This window comes from Phoxinus phoxinus (genome assembly GCF_949152265.1).
Source record: "Phoxinus phoxinus genome assembly, chromosome: 19".
In the NCBI taxonomy this organism is placed as follows: Eukaryota; Metazoa; Chordata; class Actinopteri; order Cypriniformes; family Leuciscidae; genus Phoxinus; species Phoxinus phoxinus.
In genome coordinates, this window is record NC_136894.1 from 18,775,641 (window position 1) to 18,802,116 (window position 26,476).

The 26,476-nt window shown below is 38.2% G+C and overlaps 1 protein-coding gene and 2 long non-coding RNA genes across 4 annotated transcripts; 1 reads left to right on the top strand and 2 right to left on the bottom strand.

Annotated features, from left to right (window-relative positions):
• The first annotated feature begins 5,890 nt into the window (after positions 1 to 5,890).
• Positions 5,891 to 21,762, top strand: LOC306987074. Of its 2 annotated transcripts, XR_013795085.1 has the most exons (6): positions 5,891 to 8,279; positions 9,249 to 9,389; positions 18,268 to 18,369; positions 19,128 to 19,249; positions 19,392 to 19,507; positions 20,633 to 21,762. It is a non-coding gene; the product is annotated as an uncharacterized lncRNA (long non-coding RNA). The 2 variants fall into 2 exon arrangements; XR_013795086.1 differs by lacking the exons at positions 5,891 to 8,279; positions 9,249 to 9,389 and adding an exon at positions 10,625 to 10,771.
• psmb10 (proteasome 20S subunit beta 10) lies at positions 6,726 to 11,235 on the bottom strand. Its single transcript, XM_079591056.1, has 8 exons — positions 10,962 to 11,235; positions 10,622 to 10,715; positions 9,494 to 9,591; positions 9,241 to 9,381; positions 8,965 to 9,080; positions 8,812 to 8,870; positions 8,039 to 8,190; positions 6,726 to 6,865 (listed from the first exon to the last, which is right to left on the bottom strand). The coding sequence occupies exons 1-8, from the start codon at positions 11,018 to 11,020 to the stop codon at positions 6,754 to 6,756; spliced, it is 831 nt and encodes a 276-aa protein (XP_079447182.1). The 5' UTR covers positions 11,021 to 11,235; the 3' UTR covers positions 6,726 to 6,753.
• Positions 21,729 to 23,462, bottom strand: LOC306987075. The gene is made up of 3 exons (XR_013795087.1): positions 23,364 to 23,462; positions 22,552 to 22,653; positions 21,729 to 21,867 (listed from the first exon to the last, which is right to left on the bottom strand). It is a non-coding gene; the product is annotated as an uncharacterized lncRNA (long non-coding RNA).
• Between the last annotated feature and the right edge of the window lie 3,014 nt (positions 23,463 to 26,476).

A 26,476-nucleotide genomic window follows, 5' to 3' on the forward strand; every position in this document is an offset into this window, starting at 1 on the left:
TAGTGTTATTAGGTTCACATGTGTCTCATTCAGATGTGTGTATTTAAGTCACTCTGTCTCATAGCCTCTTTGCTTGGTGTTTAATTGTTCTAAAGCCAGTTGCCCTAGTAAGTGTTCTTTAACTCGGAGACATTTCATTTTCTCTTTCCTGTGGATTATTCCCTTCTCTGTTTTATCTTTTGTGAACTGTCTCCTCTGGAGTCTTTTGCTGAATAGCTTTGGAAACATTTTTGATTTTTTTTTGTGAAAAGCCCCGTTGGTAGTGATGGTGAAATTAAGCTTTGTGAAGCACTGAGGCTTTCACCTCAAGTGTATAGTAAATTGGTTCATTACTCTAAGCTTTTCAAAATGTTGTACACTAACGACATCTTGTGGTCAAAAGGTGGAAAAGCTACCTTTCCCAATTTTTTAAAAATTGTTTTATGTAATAAATCACTTTGTGCTGAGAACCACAAAGCAATAAAAAGCATCAATGTTGATGTTTACACTATGTATGAACAAATGAGTCTTAATTAATTTATGAAAGAATTAATACATAGGACAAATTAACTCTGCTTTGTTCAACAAATGCAGCTTTAGCCGTAGTCCTAAACCTATGAGGTCATAGGCAAGGCTCATATAGGCATATATAATCTTTTCTTGGCTGGTTCCATGCTGAAAATTCAAAAGAGCTCACTCTATGTTTCAGTCTGTCGGTCTCAGTTCACTACCGAAGCGCATGACACTCGAAACCTGCGCAAGGGGTATTTTGGAATCAGAATATGAAGCAGTCACGTGGTTTTCTGTCGAAATTAAGCTTCGGACGTCACTGATCACATGGTTATGGCAAGACAAATCAAGCTCCGGAACAGTGGTTCATGTGAGATGTTTCGGGGTTTTTTTTTTTACAAGCTTCGAAGCCTAGGTGCCGAACGTCACATCACTACCCGTTGGACTGGTTTTGCTTTTTGAGGATTACTTTTTGATGATTTTTACTCCAGCTGTGTATTTCTGTTAACTAATTCTGCATCTCATCTTCTTCTGAGTGTGCCTCACTGTTGGGTTCACCATCTCCAGTGGCTCAAGGATTGAGAGTCTGACTCTCACGCCAGAGACCCGAGTTCTAGTTCTAGTAGGCTCTGACAGAAACACCAAGCCCAGAGACGCCCAGCGCACAAGAACTCTTCACTACCGTGGCTCAGCATGAGTCCTCAGTCCAACGTCATGAAGAAATGCTAGTCCAACAGGAGGCATTGGTGGTTAAGCATTCAGAATTACTGTCTGATGTCATGTCTGTCAGATCTTTGATCGGCTCCCTTCTACCCAAGCTACTCCTTCAACTGCCGCTTCTGTACCTCAAATTTCAATTCCCCTTGCCTACCTCCACCACAACGATTCTCGGGAGACCCCAATGTTTGTTGTGGATTCCTCACTCAGTGTTCCCTTACATTTGAGCTACAGCCATCATCCTTGCCTTCAGACAGGGCCAAGATTGCATATGTCACCACTCTTCTTTTGGGTAAGGCCCTCTCCTGGGCAACAGCTCTCTGGAACTCCCAGAGCCCCTTCTGCTCAAGTTATTCTGCATTTGAAGAGGAATTCAAACGGGTCTTTGATCATCCCATCAGCGGCCGTGAGGTGTCTAAATGACTGCTGTCCCTCCAGCAAGGTAGTCGCACTGCTGCAGAGTATGCCATCCATTTTCGCGCTATTGCAGCCGGAAGTGGTTGGAACAATGAGTCTCTCATGGTGTGCTTCCAGAACGGTCTTTCTGAGGTACTCAAAGATGACCTTGCAACAAGAGAGCCTACCCGTGATCTCGAGACCCTCATTGACCTGGTGATCCGACTGGATAATCGTCTGAGGGAGAGGAATTTGAGTCGCCAGTTTGTTTTCACACCTCCTGTCAGTTTAGTTCCCACAGAGAAGTCACCTCCGTACCAAGGATTTCCTGAATGAGGGAGCGGTGTTGCCTATACAGTGGACTGCCTGGACATTTCCGTTCTTTCTGCCCAGAGCTCTCAGGAAACACTCGTTCCCATACAGGCAAGGAAGGACTGTAACATGAATTACTCGCATTGCCCCACCTTCCAATTCAGGATTGATTCTCCCCATCACACTTTCTTGGGGAAATCAGAAGCATCAACTTAAAGCCTTGGTGGATTCAGGTACAGCCAGGAACTTTATGGACTTATCTCTTGCTAGGAGTCTCCAGATCCCCTCTGACTCACTCGAAACCCCTCTAACAGTTACCGCAATGGATGGGAGACCTCTGGGCCCCGGGAAGGTAACCCTTCCTACCGTTCCTTTTCACCTCTCAATTTGTCAACACCAGGAGGAGCTGTATTTTCATCTGATACAATCTCCAGAGTTCCCTGTGATTCTCAGCCACCCCTGGCTTCTTCACCATAACCCCCATCTTGACTGGACCACTGGCGCTATCCTCAGTTGGGGTCCCACTTGTCCTGTCACCTGTTTGAGCCCGAGTTCCCCTGACCCTACTCTCAAGACTCAAGAATCCCTAGACCTATCTCAGATCCCCACTCAGTACCACCTCCTCAAGGCAGTTTTCAGTAAAAAGAAAGCCACCTCTTTACCACCACACCGCCCTTATGACTGTGCCATTGACCTGCTTCCAGGTACCTGTCCCCCCCCAGAGGCCGCATCTTCTCCTTGTCTTCTCCCGAGCGTGCAGCTATGGACAATTACATTGAGGAGGCCCTCGCGGCAGGGATTATCCGTCGGTCCACTCTCCCTGCTGGTGCTGTTTTTTTCTTTGTGGGTAAAAAGGATGGGGGCCTTCGACTCTGCATTGATTATCGAGGCCTCAACAAAATCACTATCCAGAACCGTTACCCATTGCCACTTATGGCCACAGCTTCTGAGATACTGCAGGGAGCTTCCATATTCACTAAACTTGACTTGCACAACGCTTACCATCTTGTGCGCATTAGACAAGGGGATGAGTGGAAGACCAGATTCAACACTCCTACCGGGCACTATGATTACCTAGTTAAACCCCTCCTGAAAAAGAGCAATCTGGATAAGACTATATTAAGCAACTATAGACCGATCTCAAATCTTCCTTTCATTGGCAAGATCATTGAAAAAGTTGTTTTCAATCAGCTTAACAAATTCTTAAGCTCGAATGGATACTTTGAAAATTTTCAATCTGGTTTCCGATCGCATCACAGCACAGAGACAGCGCTCATAAAGATAATAAATGATATTCGCTTAAATACTGATACAGGCAAATTATCAGTGATGGTTGTACTCGACCTCGGTGCTACATTTGACACTGTTGATCACAACATACTTATTGACAGGCTGGAAAACTGTGTGGGGCTTTCTGGGATAGTCCTAAAATGGTTCAGGTCATACTTAGAAGCGAGAGGTTATTATGTGAGTATAGGAGACCATAAGTCTGAGTGGACATCCATGACATGTGGAGTCCATCAAGGCTCAATTCTTGCGCCACTCCTATTCAACCTGTACATGCTTCCAATGAGCCAAATAATGAGAAAGAACCAAATTGCTTACCGCAGCTATGCAGACGACACACAGATCTACTTAGCCCTATCGCCTAACGATTACAGCCCCATTGACTCCCTGTTCCAATGCATTGATGAAGTAAACAGTTGGATGTGCCAAAACTTTCTTGAGTTAAACAAAGACAAAACTGAAGTCATTGCATTTGGAAACAAAGATGAAGTTCTCAAGGTGAATGCATACCTTCACTATAGAGGTCAAACAACTAAAAATCAAGTCAGGAATCTTGGTGTGTCTCTAGAGTCAGACCTTAGCTTCAGTAGTCATGTCAAAGCAATAACTAAATCAGCATATATCATCTGAAGAATATTGCAAGAATTTGATGCTTTGTTTCCAGTCAAGACTTCGAGAAACTTGTGCATGCTTTCATCACCAGCAGGGTGGATTATTGTAATGGACTCCTCACTGGCCTTCCCAAAAAGACCATAAGACAGTTGCAGCTCTTACAGAATGCTGCCGCCAGGATCCTGAGCAGAACCAGAAAATATGAACACATCACACCAGTCCTCAGGTCTCTAGAGGTCCTCATGGTGCTATCCTGCCCTGCTTATTCAATTTGTAATTAGTGTTATATTCGTGTTATTAGGTTCATATGTGTCTCATTAAAGATGTGTGTATTTAAGTCACTCTGTCTCATAGCATCTTTGCTTGGTGTTTAGTTGTTCTAAAGCTAGTTGCCCAAGTAAGTGTTCTCTAACTCTGAGACATTTAATTTTCTCTTGCCTGTGGATTATTCCCTTCTCTGTTTTATTTTTTGTGGACTTTCTCCTCTGGAGTCTTTTGCTGAATAGCTTTGGAAACATTTTTGAATATTTTTTTGTGAAAAGCCCCGTTGGACTGGTTTTGTTTTTTGAGGATTACTTTTTGATGATTTTTGCTCCAGCTGTGGATTTCCGTTGCTTGTATTTGTGAGTGCGTCTCACTGTTGAGTTCACCATCTCCAGTGGCTCAAGGATTGAGATTCTGACTCTCACGCCAGAGACTTGAGTTCTAGTCCCGGCTCTGACAATACCAACTACAAGCTAATACGGAGTAAGATGCTTCCAGAGGTCATAGATTAGGGGTCATCAAATAGCAGACTGAGAAACTTAATTACAACGCTACCTTGTCATTACATCTCGCGGTCCAGCAAATACAATTAGCCTATTAGTAATACAAATGCCTCTGACCTTTTTAAATAAACAAATTTTGACAAGATGTTTTTTTTTCTTCTTCTACATTTATGTGATGTAACACATATGTTCCAATTCAAAGAATCACATTAAACAGTTTTGTGTTTGTTTTACTCTAGTGGCAGTCACATGAAAGGTGCACATTCCATGGTGACTGTTATCAAAGTGGAGCATACAAGGTGAAGTTGGACAAACAATGTTTGTATATAAATGTGCATGTCTCTTTGTCTTACCGGCCTATCTACTATTTTGAATTCACTGAAGTATACATTTCATGGTCCATATATTACAGTAAACACAATTCGTCCTAAGTTTACCCCTTTAGTATAATGCAACTGAAAGACTAACATCTGTGTGTTTAGTTGCATCTAATAATTTTGATAGCATTTCATTTTTTAGATTTGGAATATTTTCAAAATGGTATTATACTTTAGAAATATGTATAATATCATGAATATCCTGTTCATGAATGAAAAAATAGTTAATGTAAGCTACTTTAAAAGATCTAACTATTGAACGCATTTTGTGCTAAAGCAATGATAAATGAATCCACAGTTTAATTTACATTTACACATACATTTCATGATCACAGGACACATAAACATGTAGGTGGTCGCAAATGTGTCACAAACTTTGCATATTACAAAACAATGTAAAAATGAAAAATTATACTTTTTATATTTATTCTTGGTTTATCATGCCCTTTCCCTACATAATTACATTTTATTTAAAAAAAACACATTTTTTACAATAAAATATTGCAACTTTATAATGGGTCTTATTCAGCAGCTGATACATTTTTACATTTACATTACATTTATTCATTTAGCAGACGCTTTTATCCAAAGCGACTTACAAATGAGAAAAAATAGAAGCAATTAAACTAGCAGTTGGACAACAGTATGTAAGTGCTATGACCCTTCACAGTACAATCCAATGCAATTTTTTAAATTTTTTTTTAGTTAGAATAGAGAAGAAAGTGTTAGTATTACTGGATCAAGTGCTGCCGAAAAAGATACGTCTTCAGCAGTTTCTTAAAAATGGCTACGGACTCAGCAGCTCTGGCTGAGTTAGGCAGATCATTCCACCAGCAGGGAACAGTCATGGTAAAGGTCCGAGAGAGAGATTTTGTGCCTCTTTGAGATGGCACCACAAGACGACGCTCGCTTGCAGAGCGCAAGTTTCTGGATGGCACATAAGTCTGAAGTAGTGAGTTAAGGTATAAGGGAGCAGTGCCAGTGGTCGTTCTGTAGGCAAACGTCAGTGACTTGAATTTGATGCGAGCGGCAACCGGCAACCAGTGCAAGGTTTTAACTGACTGATTTATAGTTCCCCACCGGTAACAATTGTGACCAAGAATAATTCTCATGCTTTCACTAGCTTTAAATATTTAAAAGGCATGCAGTTTGTTTCTTCATGAGTTTGTAAAATATGTCTGCTCACTTTGCTGTGAACAATGTGGTAGTAATCAATTTGTGAAAAATACAGATGTCCCATTATGTTGAAATATCTGGTTGTAAGCTCTTATAAGACGATAAAACAATTTATGGTTAATATTTCCTTTGTATCCAACAAATTAATATTTAGCTTGATTGTTGTATTTGTTGTTGTTGTTGTTGTATTTGTATATGTGCAATGGAAGCTTCAGTACCAAGAAAATTCCTTGTGCATGCAAGCACACTTGGCAATAAAGCTCTTTCTGATTCTGATAGGTTTTTTAAAAAATACAACAAAAATGACAAACTTTCATTTTTTAATCTTACATTTTATTGAATGAACTATTTTATGTCTGATGGGTTAAGGAAAGGTATAAGGAAACACTTTTCAATATTATACATTTTTCCAAAACAGTCTTGAGTAGCTCAAATGCAAATGACTGAATACATGGAAAAAGTCCTAAAGCATATGGCTACTTCTAAAAATAGGAAAAATATAGATTTCCAGTTTATATCCAGAAAGGAAACCTATACACATTTAGGCTACCTATACACATTTAGGCTACCTTATTTCTCAAAGAGTGAAGGAAGGAGTGTAAAGAAATGTGAATATATTCTCATTCAGTGTCCATCACTTGGACAGATTCATCCACAACATCCAGTGTTAATGGAATAACTGTTTTTGTGAGCACAGCAGTAGTGCCTGGCTTGTATCTGTACGAACCCTCCCTGGTGCATTAGAAGAAAGAGAGAAAACGTTTTTGAATGTTAAGATATTTTATAAAATAAATATGTGCAGTTGTAAACTCAGAAGGTTATTAAACCATAGATCAGGATGAGAGTTGATTAGGGGTATATTACAGAAAGCAGGTCATGCATAAGTTTACGTGGCATAAGTAAATATATAGCATTATATAGTATATATAAAGAAACCTTGACATTCGATTTCATTAAAAATGTCTATAAATGTATTATCTTTAGTAAATCCTGACTGTTTTTTTTTTTTTACCCCAAAAATCTGGCCCTATTTTTACTTAAAAAGGGCATAGAATGGTTCACAAGTGAGTAAATATAGAGTGCAGCAGGGATGACATTTTGTAGACCAAAACCCGGAAATGAGTTAGCATTTTAGCACTTCCGGTTCCACCGTCCTGAAGTCAATAGATTTTTAAATGTTTATTTATTTATTTTTAAGCCAGAAATAAGGTCTGTGGTTAGGGTTATCATTGCAATTTTTTAAAAGCTTTTACTTGTATTGAAAAAGGCTGTTGCTAACAAGTGGCTATGTGAATGGGACTACAAAGGTTGTCAGGGACATTAAATGTCATCACACTGTGGAAAACTCATCTACTCGCTAGTCGGAAGTTGTCAATTTGTTGGAAGCTTAGTGATGTTGAAACTGAGGTCCCTGTGATGTGGTGTAGTTTGTTTATAGCCTTCAGACAATTGTATTTAGGCTTCAAATTTAAAAGTTGATTACTGGTGAGTGACACCTGCGCAACGTCTCTCGTGCCATCCTCCCACGGCCCTCGACCTCGTCCTGCTCGCCATATTGTTCATTTGTGAAGATTATCATGATGAACAAAAAGTCTAAGAATCTTTTTTTTATTATTGTTCACAGAGCTTATTTTCTGCAATAATTAAAAAAAAAGCCAATGAAAACATCCTATTGAGTTTTTGTTGAGGAAACCAGGGTGATGCTAATTTCTGGGTTGGCCAACAAAAATAGTAATCACTGCAGAGCTCTACTAGATGTACCTTCCTGTATGAACATACTACTGGCCATGTTTTGGAACCGATAACAGAGTAAGAAATGTAATCAACCTAGAGTTCGGGGTAACCCTGCTTTCTGGAAAACCCAGGAAAATGGATACATTGTACTGCTGTCTTCCATAATCTTACCTCAATCCTTTCTGAACAGGCTGGTCATATCCCCTCAGATAATCCACAGCTTTCTCTGTGATCACACATAGGTCTACATTGCTGCCAGAACCAAGATCACAGAAGATGCCTGCAGTGATGGCATCTCTCACCAGCTGCTTTCCTTCCTCCAGCTTTACATTCCCAAGCGTAGATGTGGGATTGACAAGAACAAGAACGTGTGTTTGGGAAGTGGGATTCAACAATAAAGATTACATTGAGGGTAAGAAGCAAAGAAAAAAAGAAAAGAAAAAAAGTCAGATTGTAATAGAAAACAGGAACAAAATTCCTTAAATTCTGAAACAGGATGCAACAGTTGGTTAACAGTTGGATGTTTAGCAAAAAACTAAATATTTTTATTTTAAAATATGTTGATTATACGTGCCGTATAATCGTTAGTTTTATATTGTACTGTTTCGTTATTTACAATTATTCATTGGATTGTTAGTTCATTTCCACATAAAATTTGTTCTTTTAACTTTTGTCAGCAAATGTTACATTGAGCACTCAAATTTGGTAAAAGGAAGATCAAACATGCTTGCTTGACACACAAAAACGATTGAGGTCCATTCATTGAGCTTCCGCAGGGACCAATGAGGATTGTTTTCGAGCATCAAGCTAGTTTTTGGGTGTACTTCCCCTTTGAAGGGCCCTCAGGGGTCCCTAGACCCCTAGTTAAAATGCAAATGTAACTACAATAACAGCACAATATCATGTTGGAAAATATCAATAAGAATGTCTAACAGTTGTCTGACCTCCATATTTGGCTTGTAACGATCTTCAAATAGAGAAATGGCAGCAGCTGCTCCAGACCCTGTAATATATAGTTTTGATAAATAAGTGCAGGTGGCAAAAAAAAAAAAAAAAAAAGTCTGATAGTGTTCATTCAAACAAAGGGGATAAAGTACCCATGGTAAGGAAAGGAAGCTTATCATAGGAACCATGAGGGTAGACGCTATAGAGCTGTGGGCCGTTAATATCCACACCTCCCACAATTAGAGAAGAACCAATGTGCCCCTGATACCTACAAAAAAATGGGAAACAATCAGCCCTAGTCCTGGGACTATACCTGGATAAGATATATTTAAAAAGCCCTTTAAGATAAAGAATGATGATGTATTTTGATGTATCAATCATTTTGGCATAATCACTTGAATCAAATTTAACGACTTTGACACTTTCACCTGAACAGCATCTGTTTGAGCTGTCGGGTCACCATGGCCACAAGAGGAGGCCGTCCTGTGCTCAGCGAATGCAGTTCTACATTTGAAGACATCATCTGAGTAGTGACCTCAGCATCAGCAGCAACACCTGCCCCACAACAGCTATTGTGGTAAGAAGAACGAAAGAAAAGAAAACAATAAAAACAGGCACTATAAAATTTAGTTTAGACAGAGACTTGATCTATGATGATGAGCAACCAAAAGATTCACTCACTAGATTTTGGGAGCTATGTAGTGGATTTTCATGCAGTTTTTATCAGCTACAACCATATCATCCGTGGCTCTGGTGTCTGCACCTAAAATCACTCCATCCTAAAATAAAATCCATTTATTTTTTGGTTTATTATAATTAAATATTACATACCATCATATTAATTTAATATAGTATTTTTTTTTTTTGCAAAAATTTATAATTACTTTAATTACAATATAGACTTAAATGATATGGACATGAATTACAACATAGACTTATACATATAATGGTAACACTTTACAATAAGGTTCATTAGTTAACATTAGTTAACTACATTAGTTAACATTAACAAATAATGAACTGCACTTATACAGCATTTATTCATCTTTGTTAATGTTAATTTCAACATATACTAATACTTTATTAAAATCTTGTTAACATGAGTTAATGCACTGTGAACTAACATGAACTAACAATGAACAGCTTTATTCATATTAACTAACATTAACAAAGATTAATAAATACTGTAACAAATGTATTGCTCATTGTTAGTTCATGTTAGTTAATACATTAACTAATGTTTAATAAATGAACCTTATTGTAAAGTGTTACCAATAATTATAGAATTATACATATTTAGTAATTAAAGGACAAGTTCGGTATTTTACACATAAAGCCCTATTTTCAGATCGTTTCTGATGAAATAGAACTGTTAAGTTTAAAATTTGGACAGATGCTGCTGTCACGAGAATTTTCGTTTTCTTTCGCTTTCTCCCCCCACCTCCACAATGGCTGCATATGTGCACAGGAATAATCCTTCCTAAAACGCATTAAACTTTCGTTGACTGACTCACCGAGTGGTCAGGGGTGTTCACTGATATGCTCACACAAAAATCGCTGCAAAAGATGCTTTCCAGCATTCTTCCGTTGAGAGCTTGGAAACTACGATAAAACCTGTTGGCATCTTTTGCAGCGATTTTTGTGTGAGCATATCAGTGAACGAAAATTCTCGGGACAGCAGCATCTGTCCAAATTTTAATCTTAACCGTTCTATTTCATCAGAAACTATCTAAAAACAGGGCTTTAAGTGTAAAATACCGAACTTGTCCTTTAACAACACAAATCATGCTTTGCAGTATCAAAACAGACTTTGAATATCAGGCCAGCAATGGTGGTGCCAGTCTTCCTGGCGTTCGGTGCACTGTAGCCCTTCTCTGATAAATTTGCTTCCAGAACAGCATTTCTAGGAATGAATAAACAAACAAATATAATACAATCAAAAGATATGGCATTATTAAGGTAGGCCTACTTTTTGTTACTATTATGTTGTTTAGGAGTAGGCCATGTTTCTACACTTTGATGTGTTGGATACGTGTTGTCTTCGTTACATTCTGCATATTAGCGTTTGGCAATCATTGTAAATTGTAGTTATGTCTTGATCATATTATTTATTGTTTACGTCTTGATCATATTGTTATAGATGTCTCACCTGCGTGTGTTCTCAAAAGAGAATCCTCCGGTCGGCGTCTTTGTGGATGTGTGTAGCATACTTCACCTGCACACTGTATTGATATCTAAAGTATAGCTCTAACGATCAGCTTTGGGTAAAGGTCTTTCTGATCACCGCTTTTGAACGTTTACTCGCTTCAGCTTTACACAAAGAGTCGGTGCGTCAGCACTTTTAACGCCCCAAACTGCAGAAGATCCTTCTTTCACTTTCACTTGCTGACACATGATCGCTTCTCTAGGCCATTCAGTCGAATGAAGCAGTTTACTTCAACCGAACGGTTAGGGGTTACTTGTCCATATAGGTAGGTCTATTTTCTTGTGAAAATGTTTTTTTTTCTATATAGTTTTATTCAATTATTTATCTATTTAATCTGGCCAATTTAAAATGTGAAAAATAGGTTACACCAACAAACGCAATTTTTTAGTTAGATTAAGAAGAAATAATATACCCTTAATTCAAAATTCTGATTAAAGAACAGGTTAAAGAATTCTGAAAATAAAGAATGTTATTTACACATGCAGAAATTGGAACAGTTTGAATGGATGGAGCAGGTTTACAAACAGTGTAGATTTGAATGTCATCAGCATAATTATAATTATAACCGAATTATAACCGTATAATCGGACCCAGCGGTAGTATAAAGATAAATAATAATGGCCCAAGAACTGATACCTGACGGATGTAACGCTGGGGAATTCTAAATATGCAGGAGAGTTGGATGGGATCCAATTCCAGTCAATAATATTTATTAACAAATCAATAAAAAAATACAAGGACCAGAACATCTTAGAACAACGAAAACAAGAAATATAGCTGCAAGCAGCAATTATCGGGGCCAAGCACAAAGAAGACAATAAGACATGCCAACATGGCTGGGAGTGTCAGACCAACTGCAAAAATGAGAAATTAAAGACATTTAAAGATGATTTTGGGCAAAATGGCTGAAAAATCATATATACAGTAACTAAAAATGAATTAATGAATTATCAAGACACATACCGAGTTTTGTAACAGTACACCAATGCATTCGTAAAGTGTTGCATTTAATATCATGATATTACGACGCCCAAAATGGCCGATATGGAAAAATTGGATATCAGTTGACTCGGCATGACGGCCTGAATCTAACGAGACCACTTATATGATTTTTGGACAAATTGTTTAGAAGTTATAACAAAGAAAATATTTTTTTCGTATCTCCGGACCAGTAGGTGGTGCTGCGCCAAAACACAGCATGTAGCCTCAAGTACCAAATACCGAAACATGTACCAAGTTTGGTCTGAATATGATTAAGCGTTGCGGAGATACAGCCTCACGACTGTTTTTGCAAGCGCTACGTAAATTTTTTTTGCACGGTATTCGAGAATGGTTTGACGAATCGACTTGAATTCCATAAATTTTGTTGCCATGGCCTGAAGATGATCTGTGAAAATCGGAGCAACGGCCTAGAAGGAGTTAGAAAAAGTAGGTTTTTCAGAGAATTCAAAATGGCAGACACATTTTCATGACGGAAAATTAAAATTTTCAATTGGATTGAATCGCCTTGAGCTAAGGAATCTTTTTGTTTGGATAATTTTGTTTCTAGCCTATACGGTTCAAAAGTTATTAGCATAAACATGAGTGAAACTTTGGACAGTTGGTGGCAGTAGAGGGATTGGGTTAGAGACTCCAAATTTGTTATGGTGACAGATCAGACTATCTGTGACAGATCATAACTTTCCCACAAGCGGTTTTATGGGCGACTATAGACTCCTAAAGCGGAAGAAGAAGAAGAAGAAGAACGCCAATGATTTCAATAGGTGCCTCCGCACCTTCGGTGCTTGGCACCTAATTACACGGGTTTTCTCTTCTGCTATTGACGCTTGCTGGTTGGTGCGAGATGCATTCAGGGATACCTGGCTGACTCAAGTCAGCACAAGTTGAGAAGTCACCTCTCAATGCATCCTCGGTAAAAGGGGCGGATCAAGAACACATCCGGGGATTTGAACTGGACTTGGCTAGATGTGAACTTTGAATTGGAACAGTACTTGGGCAGCGACTGATGACGTTTCACAAGTCCACAAGAACATAAGTAGCTACAGACAAGAACGCATATTGAGAAACGGCCAACGGCTCTACCATTGGAGAAAGCGTAACGGTAACTTTGATCACGTGTGCCTTGATAGCCAATCACATTACAGCCTTGACATCATTACATTTTGCATTTTGTTCAGTCACTGTTTGCATAGAAAGTAATGAGAAGTGTTATAAACTGAATCATACTGGTCATGCAATTGTCTGTGACGGGGGATGGGTGGGGCAGAAATGGGCAGTATTTTAATGACATGTATTTGAAATACGTATTAAATTACTTTTGAGTTAGGGCTGCACAATTATTCGAATTTTAATCACGATTTTGGCTTACTACGATCAAATTTGCGTGATCGTGCGATATTTAAAATGCGTCAGCTCCATATTAAAGTTTTTTGTTTTTTTTTAGCAACTCGCTCGTCTGATCACGTGGCTCCATGAGCCAATAATCAGAGTTGTTCCCTGCACCGCGCAGCTTAGTTTCTAGATATAGAAACTAGAATGTTTTGCCGGACTGGACAAAAGCGAAGCGAACTGGGCGAGAGAGACCGAGTGTGTCTGCGCTCGAGCAATAGTGCGCAAGAGAGACCGAGGGTGTCTGTGCGTGAGCAATAGTGCACGAGAGAGACCGAGGGTGTCTGCGCGCAAGCAATAGTGCGCGAAGGAGACTGAGGCTGCGTCCCAATTCGCATACTATCCGTCCTAAATAGTATTCGAAAGTAGAATTAGTAAGTCCCAAATCGTAGTATGTTGAAATAAGTGTTCCAAAGATACCCGGATGGTCTACTATTTCCGGTCAGAATCCGAAGTGCAGATCGATGAACACTCTAACGGCTAATATTGCCCATAACCCATCGCGCGTTGGGCGAGGATTCGGTTAGAACTACAAACACGAGTGAAAAGTGTTAAAAAAAAACTACAGACATGGAGGACGCGCGAGTCCGGCGTTATGTAGAGAGGTTTATGGCGCTTTTCCATAACCAGTACCAGCTCGACTCGCCTCGGCTCGCGTTTCGCTCCGTTTTCCATTGCAGATAGTACCTCCACAATAGTACCTGGTCGTCATAGCGATGCGACACACACCCACTACCCACACACACAGGACAATGGAGGAAATCGAGTGTATGCTGTTTTACATAATATTAGTAATGGGTATATCATGCAATCTCTGGCAAAACTATTTTAAAAAGGCGGGGTTATTCAGGATACTCCGTCTGGCGCGTGCAATCATGACGCAGTGAATAGTGACGATTCTCTCTGACCAATCAGCAGTCTGCCACGTTTCACGTCATATTTTAGTATCGCCTCAGCTCGCTTAGAACCTCGCTGAAGGTGATATGAAAAAAAGTACCTGGAAGCATGTACCGGTACAACTTTTACAGTGGGAAACCAAAAAAAAGCGAGTCGAGGCGAGGCGAGCCAAGCCGAGGCGAGCCGAGGCGAGCTGGTACTGTGTAGAGGAAAAGCGCCATTAGATAAAGGGGTTTGAGTGATTAATTATCAGTATCTAACCTGACGAAAATGTATTTATTCAATGTTGTCCACATTATATTGCATCTGCAGCAGCATTGTGAACTTTTTTAAAGACACGTTTAGCCCAGTCTATGGTTTAGCCATTAACTTTTAAATACATCATTATATTCAAATTCCAAACACATGAGGAGAGTCTCCGCATGAAAGACCCGCGACTGGCAGATGAACGTGCTACTACATTTCTCTCCGAAACGGTAGGAAATGAAATTAGATTGAATGGAGGATTTTAACTGTGACAAGATGATTGACAGGGCAGTTTACAGTGACAGGATGCACGCGACAGATCTGTCCGTTAAAGATGACGAAGTAGTATGTCTCAAAGCTTGCCTACTTTTTTGCTACACACTCAAAAGTATATACTTTTTCTTCACAAAAAGAGTACATACTTTTAGGTCATAGTAGCCTATAAGTAGGCGAATTGGGACCCAGCCCGAGTGTGTCTGCGCGCGAGCAATAGTGCGCGAGAGAGACCGAGGGCCCTATCTTGCACCCAGCGCAATTGACTTTGAACACCGACGCATGTATCATTCCTATTTTGCACCCGCGCACAGCGGACTTTTCCCTCCACAGACGCACGTCGGTAAATTAGGGAATTAATTTGCGCTCGCGGGGGCGGTTCAGCGCAAAGAGGAGGCGTGTTCCGGCGCAAAACTCCCCTGGTGCTATTTTCCAGTTTTAGAAAGCAATTGCGCCACTGACCAGAAAAAAACAGTCTAAAGACAGTGGCGCGTTGCGCGTTAGTGATATGGTATTTTAAGGGCGCGTGCTTGGCCATAATGTAGCGTGTTAACGCGCATCCACTTTGATTCTCTAATAATTATAAACAGACGCAGCAGTTTTCATTTTTGCAAATCATACATTATTACAAGGAAAAATATTAACACACGAGGGAAATCATTGTTGTGCCCGTGAAGATGTGAAAAAGATCTATCTAGATTTAAAAAAAAAAAAATCTAGATTAGGCTACACATTTACCCAAATTATACGCCTGTTTAACCAAAGCTAATTTGGGTGGGTTTCTCCCATCATCCCCAATGTCACTTCTCTGTGTTTTACGGTCCTGACGAGAACGTCGGCCTCCTCGGCTGTGAACTGCTCCTGGTGTGCGCCTGGCAAATCCGCCGTTATAGCAATGCGCCGTGGAACAAGCGTGCCGGCTCTTAAAGGGAATGTGAGAGGACGCTCTGATTGGTTTATTTCACGTTACGCCCAAACCACACCTATGAATAATGAAGCTACTTCAGACCAACCCCTTTCAGATTTGCGCCAGGCGCAAGAGTCGTTTATCCCGCCGGGAAAATAGCAACAGCGCCGGGATCCGCCCACAAAGTTACTTGCGCTTTGCGCTTTGACACTTGCGTTTCAGATCGTTAAAATAGGGCCCCGAGGGTGTCTGCGTGCGAGCGACTTCAAATAACAAAAGACTTTTCAAATAACAATGACTCTGAATTTTATTCACCGACATCGGGAACCCGCTTGCATGGCTACCTACCAAATAAATCAATAATTTGACACAAAATATTGATTTAAAAATGAGTTTATTGATTTAAAAACGATTGTGCGTCCGTTAAATAACTAAGTTTACATTTACATTTATGCATTTGGCAGACGCTTTTATCCAAAGCGACTTACATTGCATTATCCTATACATTTTAGGTATGTGCAATCCCCTGGAATCAAACCCACAAACTTGCGTTTTTAACGCAATGCTCTTACCACTGAGGAAAGCAGAGTCATTCTGTTAAGTTCTGTTATCAAGTAATAACAGACCGCATTCTACATTAGAATTTAACCAAGCCATGTAATAATAGGTAATAATAATTATAACAGAAGATAATATCTCTAGTTTATCCTAATATTAATTATAAATACAATGTATATAAAATATAAATATAAATACAATATAAAATAATAATAAATTATGCACTGAATTTTGGTGAACTAGAGGACCTATTTTATTTTGATGCACATATTTGTACATTAGCAGGAAATGTAGCACAATATGGATGTGAAAACAGTTATAATTAGCCTGTGACAATCAAATTTGTTTTGGTTCAAATCAACAAATAATCGTGATAAGTAATTGTGATCTCAATATTGATCAAAATAATCGTGATTATCATTTTGGCCATAATCGTGCAGCCCTATTTTGAGTATTTTCATTTTTTTCATTTTCAATGAAATGTAATTTGTAATTAATAATTTGAGAGACTGTAATTTGTATTTAATACTTAAAAGACTTATTTAAATATATAATTTTATTTCACATATATTACTGTAACAATGAATGTATAAAAATAAAATAAAAACAAACAAGGTGGGCTGATCCCTCTCTAAGGAAGTGTGTTGCTGCAGCCATACAAAATAATGAGGTAACATGAATGTGGCTTATGTTCGGCACCCTGAGGCAATTCCCATGTGTACACGTAGAGCTAAAAACTCTCAGGTTTGTCTGTAAAGCACCAAATTTCAAGCGCTTGGCTTACCACCCAGAGTCACATGCAGGGCACATGCAGTCTATTTATAGGCTAAATGTCTAAAATGTTATAAATTAGTCTACTAAAAATATTTAGGCCTGTTAATTTAAAGGAATTAATTGTGTTAAAAATTGTTTAAAATTAGTGATGACTCGTTTCTTCCACAGTTTTTGAGGGAATCTCTTATTACTATGAATAATTTTTTTTTTTACAATTGCTAACAAGCGTTTATCAATACTTAATGTACTTTTTCTTGAAGGGGTGGTTGATTATGATTTCACTTTTTTAACTTAAGTTAGTGTGTAATGTACTAATGTTGGTGTTTGAGCATAAACAACATCTGCAAAGTTACAATGCTCAAAGTTCAAAGCAAAGGGAGATATTTGCTTTTAAAGAAATTGCTTTTTAAGGACTACAACAAACGGTTGGTAGGGACTACACGACATTCCTCCCGGGTTAGTGACATCACCAACCCTAGAATTTAGCCAGGTGTTGGTAAGTAGTCGTAATTACGCTGTCCTAATAATGTTTGATATAATGTATTTTCTGTGTGTCGAAATTAATCAGATTAGCTCAAGTTCAGTCACTGCATTATATCTGTCATCTCAACGGAGGCTTTGCGTTTCATTGCTTTCTATGAAAATGGTTTCTATGGTGATTAAACACTGTCTGTCACGTGATGTGCTATACAGTAGGCCTAGAGTAGACCTTCAATCAGTTAATCATATTCATATCAGGTTTTTAAGTTGTACAATTAGTTCCAAAGTTGTATATGTAGTAGAAGCACAGTAAAAACAGCACCATGCTTTTACCACAGTAACATTAGTTTTACTGTGATAAGTGTAGTAAAAAGACAGTAATCACACAACTTACCATGCTTTTACCACACTATTGGTAGTTTTAATGTGGTACTTATTGTAAATGCGCAGTAACCACAACACTAACCATGCTTTTACCTCAGTAACCTTAGTTTTACTGTGATGGGTAGTAAAGGACAGCAATCACAAAACTTACCATGCTTTTACCTCAGTATTGGTAGTTTTAAAGTGATAATTGTTGTAAATTATGCATATTAACCACAACACCTTCCATGCTTTTAATGCTTAATAATGTAACATCCAATATTTGTAAGGAAAATCAGTACTTTTTCCTTTAAATAATCCTATATATTATACATAATGATATTTTATTTTCTCTGTTTTCAGCTGAAAAGACCAAAAGGGCCTTTCGAACTCAGTCAGCCCATTATTGTTTGAGGACAAGTAAACGGAGGAGACGGACCGCTGCCAAGACAAATATTCGCAATGGTACGTATGTGTTGGTTTTAACCCTAAATCAAACATTTTATCAAGCATTTGTTGTTTCTTAAACCTGTTCTTACAAAACCCATAGCCCAATCAGTATGAACAGTCTCAAAGTCTTAATAATTCACAAGATTTAACAAGTTGTCAAATTCGTACGATACTAGTACATATTTGTATACTCGTACATAATCCTGCAGCTTTTACTCCTAGTGCTCATTGGCTACTGCCTCAATTCCTGTACATATTTATCGCGATATTTGTAAATCAGTTGCGCCCCTTCTTGGATAGTAGTCTGATGTCCCACACACTGTCAGAAAGTTTATATTAATTGCATTGTGTATTCATTAAAATTATTACAAATTAGTCCCTGTCTGTTGTGTTCATGTTCCAATGTCCAATGATACATGATGTCTCTCCACACCTCATAACCTACCTCTGTTTGCAAGAGTGGAAAAGCTAATCTGACTTGTCACATGACATCAGATACGCGATTATTTTGTCGTAATCAGATCAGTTACACTGCTGATAACTGTCCCGTTTGCATGTAAATCATGTTATTTTTAAACGAGTTCATATGATTATTGCTTGCTATTAAAGACATACTTTTATTCATAGAAATGCCCACATATCAGTGAACGTATAACATAAAAATGCTTTTAACATTTAATTATGCAACACTCTTTACAGAAATATATCCCACAGTTGTATAACTGACTGCTTGCATGTAATGTAATAAAATTACCTTCCTTTCTGTATTGCAGGATTACTTTGTCCTTTTTTTTAGATCTCTACAACATCAAACTCAACACCTCTTTTAAGAGCCAACTCTCACAAGAGCTACTAGTGAGTCGCAGCAGATCTTGCCGTGATCAGCCCTTCCCAGGTAAAGTTTCTAGAACATTTCAATCAGTATTTACTCATCAAATGCTCTCTCCTGAATCGTAAGGTAAATTATAACTGTCTTAATTTATGTTTCAAGAACAATAGTAATTGCACGAGTAAGTAGATACTTTCTTGTTTTACAGCAGAGAAGGAAGACCAGTCCTTATATCAACACAAGCTAATCAAATAAGTCCTTTGTTTCGGGTGAGGAAGGAACATCTGGTGCCCAAAGAAGACAGAAAGGTGCGCAAATCCATTGGTATGTCTTGTATTGAAACAATGCTGTAATATGTAGTACATAATTTGTTGTTGACAATTTTACATTGTACAGGTTACAGGAAGCTCTTGAAACAAGTGACAGAAGAGTATGTTGTCTTGAAAAAAATCAAGCATTACTTGCAAAGGCAAAAGAGACCATGCCTTTCTTAAAGATATTTTAAAATAGGTTGCTGTTGATATGGGTAAAACATTTTTTCTTCAGTATTTAGCTTATATAATGTGCTGAAATATTATATATATGTATATATATACATATATATATATACACTCTCAACCTTAAAAAGGAGAACGCAAAAGGGCCAGAGTTACCCGTTTCTGATTTAAATTTACAAAGCAGCAGTCAGTACATTATATAATATACACATTGATTTATTTTATACACATATATATATATATATATATATAATACTTCAATGTGTATATTAATGTACTGACTGCTGCTTTGTAAATTTAAATCAGGAACGGGCAACTCTGGCCCTTTTGCGTTCTCCTTTTTAAGGTTGAGAGTTTACCTCCAACCCTAATTGAGCACATATGAAAGTCTTCAGCTTTACTTATAGACAATAGGCAGGAGGGTTTGAGGTTGGAGCTAAATCTGCAGGACAGTGGACGCTAAGGGCCAGAGTAGCCCATCACTGCTTAATATATCGCAGAACATAGGCCCCGTTTACACGAAGTGAAGACACTGATATTTCCCTGCGGTTTGGCCTCTCATTTACACGAAAACCCAGTTTTTATCACAGAAAACGATTATTTCTAAAAACTCCGGCCAAAGTGGAGATTTTGGAAAACTTGTTTGCACGTTTGCATGTAAACTGAGAAAAACTGAGTTTTAGGCAGCGACGTCACAATATGAGACTATTTTCGGGATTCTGATTGGCTAACGTGGGCTTGAGCTTCTTGTTACACTGCCACCTACAGGTTTGGCATGCTCTGGACGGCATATACACGGGTTCGTGTGCACAATGTTATTTTTGAAAACGAAGAGGGGTGAAATGTCCGTTTATGAAAATAGCCATCCACGTGTAAAAGTAGCCATAAGCTGACCTGACTGTCCATTAAACAACTTAATTTGTATTGTTTGTGTTTTTTGCTTTACTTTCAGACCAGGACTGGAGAACGCCTGACAATGGGATGTTGAGACTTCTTCCTCTGGTTGAGAAAAAGCTACACCACATCAGTGATCACATCTTCTGTTCATCTGTTGTACTACAGGGTACACCTGAACAAACTGTTTAGACGAGGAAGAAGAACATGAACATGATCGAGACATGTACAGGGAAGAGCAAGAAACCAGTTTAGTGATAATGAATCATTATTATCAAATCTGTTTTCTGTATCATAGGTGACTGAATATGATTCTCTGGCACTCATTTTGTGGCTCAGCAGCTGTGAATGGATTAATATGATGTTAATGTATTTTTGAAGACACATTTTTATTTATCTTGAATCTCATTGTCTCATTGCTTCAATAAAATACATTCACGGGTATATTACATTTACATTAACCAGGTAGTGATGTAATGATGATACCATAGATGTAGTTATGGTGGACATTTACTATAGTGACCACTGTAATAAAAGGTTTAATGAAGCTAAATGTAAGACATTAAGTCCATCTAAATGTAAAGGTAACAAACTCAGAATAATGTCCAGTATGCAAGTGTCTCATTTCTGTAATATTCTTTCAGCACCAATAAGATTTCCATAAATATGGATTGTTTTCTAAAGGTTTTCCTGAACACTCTCACTATCTTCAATTGTTCGGACAAACACCTGCTATATACACTTGCAGAAATATACATTTGTCTATTGCATCATGAAGTCACTGCATGACTAGAACTAATGGATGGCAATGAATATGTCCTTTAGCAAAACACCTGATGCGCACTGACACTTCTTTGATGAAGGCATTAGGCAGACATCAAGCACAGTTTATGAAGCTGAAAAGAGAAAACAGATAAATCACTATTTTCAATATTGGTTCTGCATATATCAAAGAGATCCTGAGGAGGAGTGGGACTTCACATGAAGACTTTCAGAAACTGTGACAGAGCAAAGGGTGCACATCGCTGGACACATCCGACGCATGCCCAAACAACACCACCCAAAAACAGTGATGAAGTGGACACCACCAGGAGGATGCAGGAGACCGGGAAGACCTAGGAAGACATGGAGACAGATGTTTCACGAAGAGCTGAAGAATGTCAGTGTCCCATGGGAAGATGCGGAGAACTTGGCCACGGATCGAATACGTTGGAGGACACTTGTTGCCCAATGTGCCCAGCACAAGACTTGATGATGATGTTGGGAGTTTATCCATAACTGTGGGATATATTTCTGTAAAGAGTGTTGCATAATTAAATGTTAAAAGCATTTTTATGTTATACGTTCACTGATATGTGGGCATTTCTATGAATAAAAGTATGTCTTTAATAGCAAGCAATAATCATATGAACTCGTTTAAAAATAACATGATTTACATGCAAACGGGACAGTTATCAGCAGTGTAACTGATCTGATTACGACAAAATAATCGCGTATCTGATGTCATGTGACAAGTCAGATTAGCTTTTCCACTCTTGCAAACAGAGGTAGGTTATGAGGTGTGGAGAGACATCATGTATCATTGGACATTGGAACATGAACACAACAGACAGGGACTAATTTGTAATAATTTTAATGAATACACAATGCAATTAATATAAACTTTCTGACAGTGTGTGGGACATCAGACTACTATCCAAGAAGGGGCGCAACTGATTTACAAATATCGCGATAAATATGTACAGGAATTGAGGCAGTAGCCAATGAGCACTAGGAGTAAAAGCTGCAGGATTATGTACGAGTATACAAATATGTACTAGTATCGTACGAATTTGACAACTTGTTAAATCTTGTGAATTATTAAGACTTTGAGACTGTTCATACTGATTGGGCTATGGGTTTTGTAAGAACAGGTTTAAGAAACAACAAATGCTTGATAAAATGTTTGATTTAGGGTTAAAACCAACACATACGTACCATTGCGAATATTTGTCTTTGCAGCGGTCCGTCTCCTCCGTTTACTTGTCCTCAAACAATAATGGGCTGACTGAGTTCGAAAGGCCCTTTTGGTCTTTTCAGCTGAAAACAGAGAAAATAAAATATCATTATGTATAATATATAGGATTATTTAAAGGAAAAAGTACTGATTTTCCTTACAAATATTGGATGTTACATTATTAAGCATTAAAAGCATGGAAGGTGTTGTGGTTAATATGCATAATTTACAACAATTATCACTTTAAAACTACCAATACTGAGGTAAAAGCATGGTAAGTTTTGTGATTGCTGTCCTTTACTACCCATCACAGTAAAACTAAGGTTACTGAGGTAAAAGCATGGTTAGTGTTGTGGTTACTGCGCATTTACAATAAGTACCACATTAAAACTACCAATAGTGTGGTAAAAGCATGGTAAGTTGTGTGATTACTGTCTTTTTACTACACTTATCACAGTAAAACTAATGTTACTGTGGTAAAAGCATGGTGTTGTTTTTACTGTGCTTCTACTACATATACAACTTTGGAACTAATTGTACAACTTAAAAACCTGATATGAATATGATTAACTGATTGAAGGTCTACTCTAGGCCTACTGTATAGCACATCACGTGACAGACAGTGTTTAATCACCATAGAAACCATTTTCATAGAAAGCAATGAAACGCAAAGCCTCCGTTGAGATGACAGATATAATGCAGTGACTGAACTTGAGCTAATCTGATTAATTTCGACACACAGAAAATACATTATATCAAACATTATTAGGACAGCGTAATTACGACTACTTACCAACACCTGGCACACGTGAACTGATGCCAAACATCGCGAGGTGTTCGGAATGAGACTTCTTCAGCGCGATTTCCTACTAACAAAATAATTTTTTTAAATATCAATAAACAGCAAAGCAATCCAGCTTCCCTGGCAATAAGAACGAAATAATATAATTAAAATAAATACATAAACCATGATAAGATCTCGTGAATAAATGTTGATTAAACAGCTTCTCTACGGCAGCCCGATAGGTAGATAGAATCGTGCTTTGATCACGAAAGATGCTTCCCATTGAAATACATTAGTTTTAAAAAACGTGCTGGAATTACGAAAATAACGAAATAAACGTGCCCGTGCCACGAATAAATAGATTAAATTACGTGACCATATCACGAACTGCCGTGAGACTGGGTTGTGTAATTCTAACAAAATTCAAACTTTAAACATATTTTGCTGTAGCAATTTAATGGACCTTTATGCGTACACTTTCTATTTGAGCGAATGCATGCAGATGAATGATGAATGAGCAGTTATTTCAGAGCAAGAACGCCCCTTGTGTAAAGCCAAACGTGATTGGTTGAAGCGAGAGCGTGCTACGATTTTCCAGCTCGATGTGGCCGTTATCTGATTGGCTTGAGTAGGTGGTGGGTGGAGTCCACTTATTTGTAGATTTATCTGCACATCAACGCTAGAAGTGTTTCAAAATCCACAAATGCGTGAGGGGATTCACAAATGCACAGGAACCGATTCACAAATGTGTGCCGCGATATACAAATGCACAGAAATCGGTTCACAAATAAATGCCAGGCAGAGTTGTGTTTGTAAAATTATAAAACATTTGTAAATATTTTATTTATTTGCAAATCTCATTTTATTTATTTGTGAATTTTATAATTTTTTGTGAATTACATTTATTTGTGGATCTTAATCTATTTATTTGTGAATTCGATACATTTTTGTGAATCTCTTTACATTTATTTGTGAATATGAATCTATTTATTTGGAATATTGCAACAATAATAACCCCATATATTTCTTTGCAAAAAGTCCTCGATAGGTAAGTTTATATACATTATTGTAGACTACTTCTGATGTTACATCAGCCAGACAGTAGTTTATATTTGACCTCTTGAACGAATTTCTGGCCAAAGTGTCCAAGAACTTTAAATGTACATACTATAGACTGCTTTTAATGTATCATCAGACAAAGAATAGTCATTATTTTTTCCAATTAAACTTTTTTCTGTCCAAAATTTGACATATTGAAAATATTTCTGGCTAAAGTGTCCTGGAACTTTAACGTTACATACTCATAGACTACTTCCAATGTTTCACCAGCCAGACAATTGTCTATATTTCACCTGCTGAACATATTTCTGGACAAAGAGTCCGGAAACCTTTGCCTTTTTTTACATAATAATAAATTTCTGAGAATGTTACATCAGCCAGACAGTAGTGCATATTTGAACATATTTATGGACAAAGTGTCCTCGATCTTGAACTTTATAAACATACTCAGAGACTCAGCCATACAGTAGTTTACATTTGACCTTTTGAACATATTTCTGGCCAAAGTGATCTTTATGTTTTTATAAATTTTCTTAGACTCTAATTCTTCATCAGCCAGACAATTGTCCATATTTCACCTACTGAACATATTTCTGCCCAAAGAGTCCTGACACCTTAGCTTTCTATACAACTTTTTGTATATGTGGTGAAATGCAAAGTATTGCTGTGGTCCTTGTTCGATCCCACGCCCCCCCCCCCCCCCCCCCCCCCCCCCCCCCCAGCAATTGCGATGGAGAATATAAGGCGAGAGGTGCGGTAAACGGGTGTTGCGTCATATTCCGCTGATCGCACTTCCGGCGTCTCGTTGCGCTGCACGAGGGGTATGTATGAGTGTTTTCGCCGTGGGTTTCCATGTGGTCGACGCTAAAAGTCCTTTTTTTCTTTAATGTTTGTTTGCTAACAGTACTCTGTCGCGCTGGCGTTTGGTTGAGTGTTTGTTGCACCCACGGATGATCCGCAACCGTTGCTTTGCCGATGCGCTCCGCTGTACTGGCGAACTGCATGTGATGCCTTTGTGGGTGATTTCGGCTGTCGGCATGCGATCAAATAGAGTGATGGCTGCCGGATAGATGATGCGTTTCGCACGATTCGGAGTGTAATACATTCTGTGAGTGGGCCTGGCCTGTTTTGCTCCAATCCACATCTTGCAGCGTCTTGATTTCGGCATGGCTTGCACCTTCAACACTGCTGTTTTGCTTTAACTTTTTGTTTTGCTTTAACTTTTTGTTTTGCTTTGCTTTAACCTTTTGTTTTGCTTTAACCTTTTGTTTTGCTTTAACCTTTTGTTTTGCTTTAACTTTTTGTTTTGCTTTATCTTTTTGTTTTGCTTTAACTTTTTGTTTTACTTTAACTTTTTGTTTTGCTTTAACTTTTTGTTTTGCTTTAATAATTTGAATTGCATTTATTACTGTGTCTTGTCTTTATTCTTTTTGTTTTCTATTATTTTGCTTTTTCTCTCTATTATTTTTGGTCTTTAGTAAGTTAAACATTTGCTTTGTTCTCTTTAAATGCGGGTTTGGCGATCGCTTTGCGTTCGGTAACGCTTGCTTTCTGTCTTATTTAGTTTTCTTATATTAGTTTGTTTTGCAGTTATTGTTTGTTTTTGTTTTGGCTTCCTTTATTTTGCTTTATATTTGGTAGAATTGGTTTTGCATTTATTGAGTCCTGTTATTTTGTTTTGCTTATTCTTTTATTGCAATCCGTATTTCTTTTTTGTTTGTATAGTTTGTTTCTGTCTTCATTAATTGGTTGCAAACAGTAGAGCTTGTTGCAATAGTTCAGTGTGTTTTCCTGGATTTTGTTTAATTGATTATTTTTGGTAATTATAATCCGCTGGTTTTTGTATTTGACTGTTCGTTGACATTTCTTTTTGTATGTTGTAATCTTTCTTTTTTTTCATACTGGAGCTGGGGCCTGGAGGGAGCTGGGGCCTGGAGAGGGCAGGCTGACCTTCCCGTGTGGCTATCTCACTGTTCACCAGATTGGCGTGGAGTTGCCGTGAATCCTTTGGAGGGTGTGAGTGTGGTTTGGAGCACGTGTGGTTATTCTCATTGTTACTGCGG

Coding starts and splice junctions, on each gene's coding strand:
- psmb10 (XM_079591056.1), bottom strand. CDS start 11,020: ATGCTACACACATCCACAAAGACGCCGACCGGAGGATTCTCTTTTGAG. Junction 9,081..9,240: donor CTCAAACAGATGCTGTTCAG/GTGAAAGTGTCA, acceptor ATTTTTTTGTAG/GTATCAGGGGCACATTGGTT. Junction 6,866..8,038: donor CCTGTTCAGAAAGGATTGAG/GTAAGATTATGG, acceptor CTAATGCACCAG/GGAGGGTTCGTACAGATACA.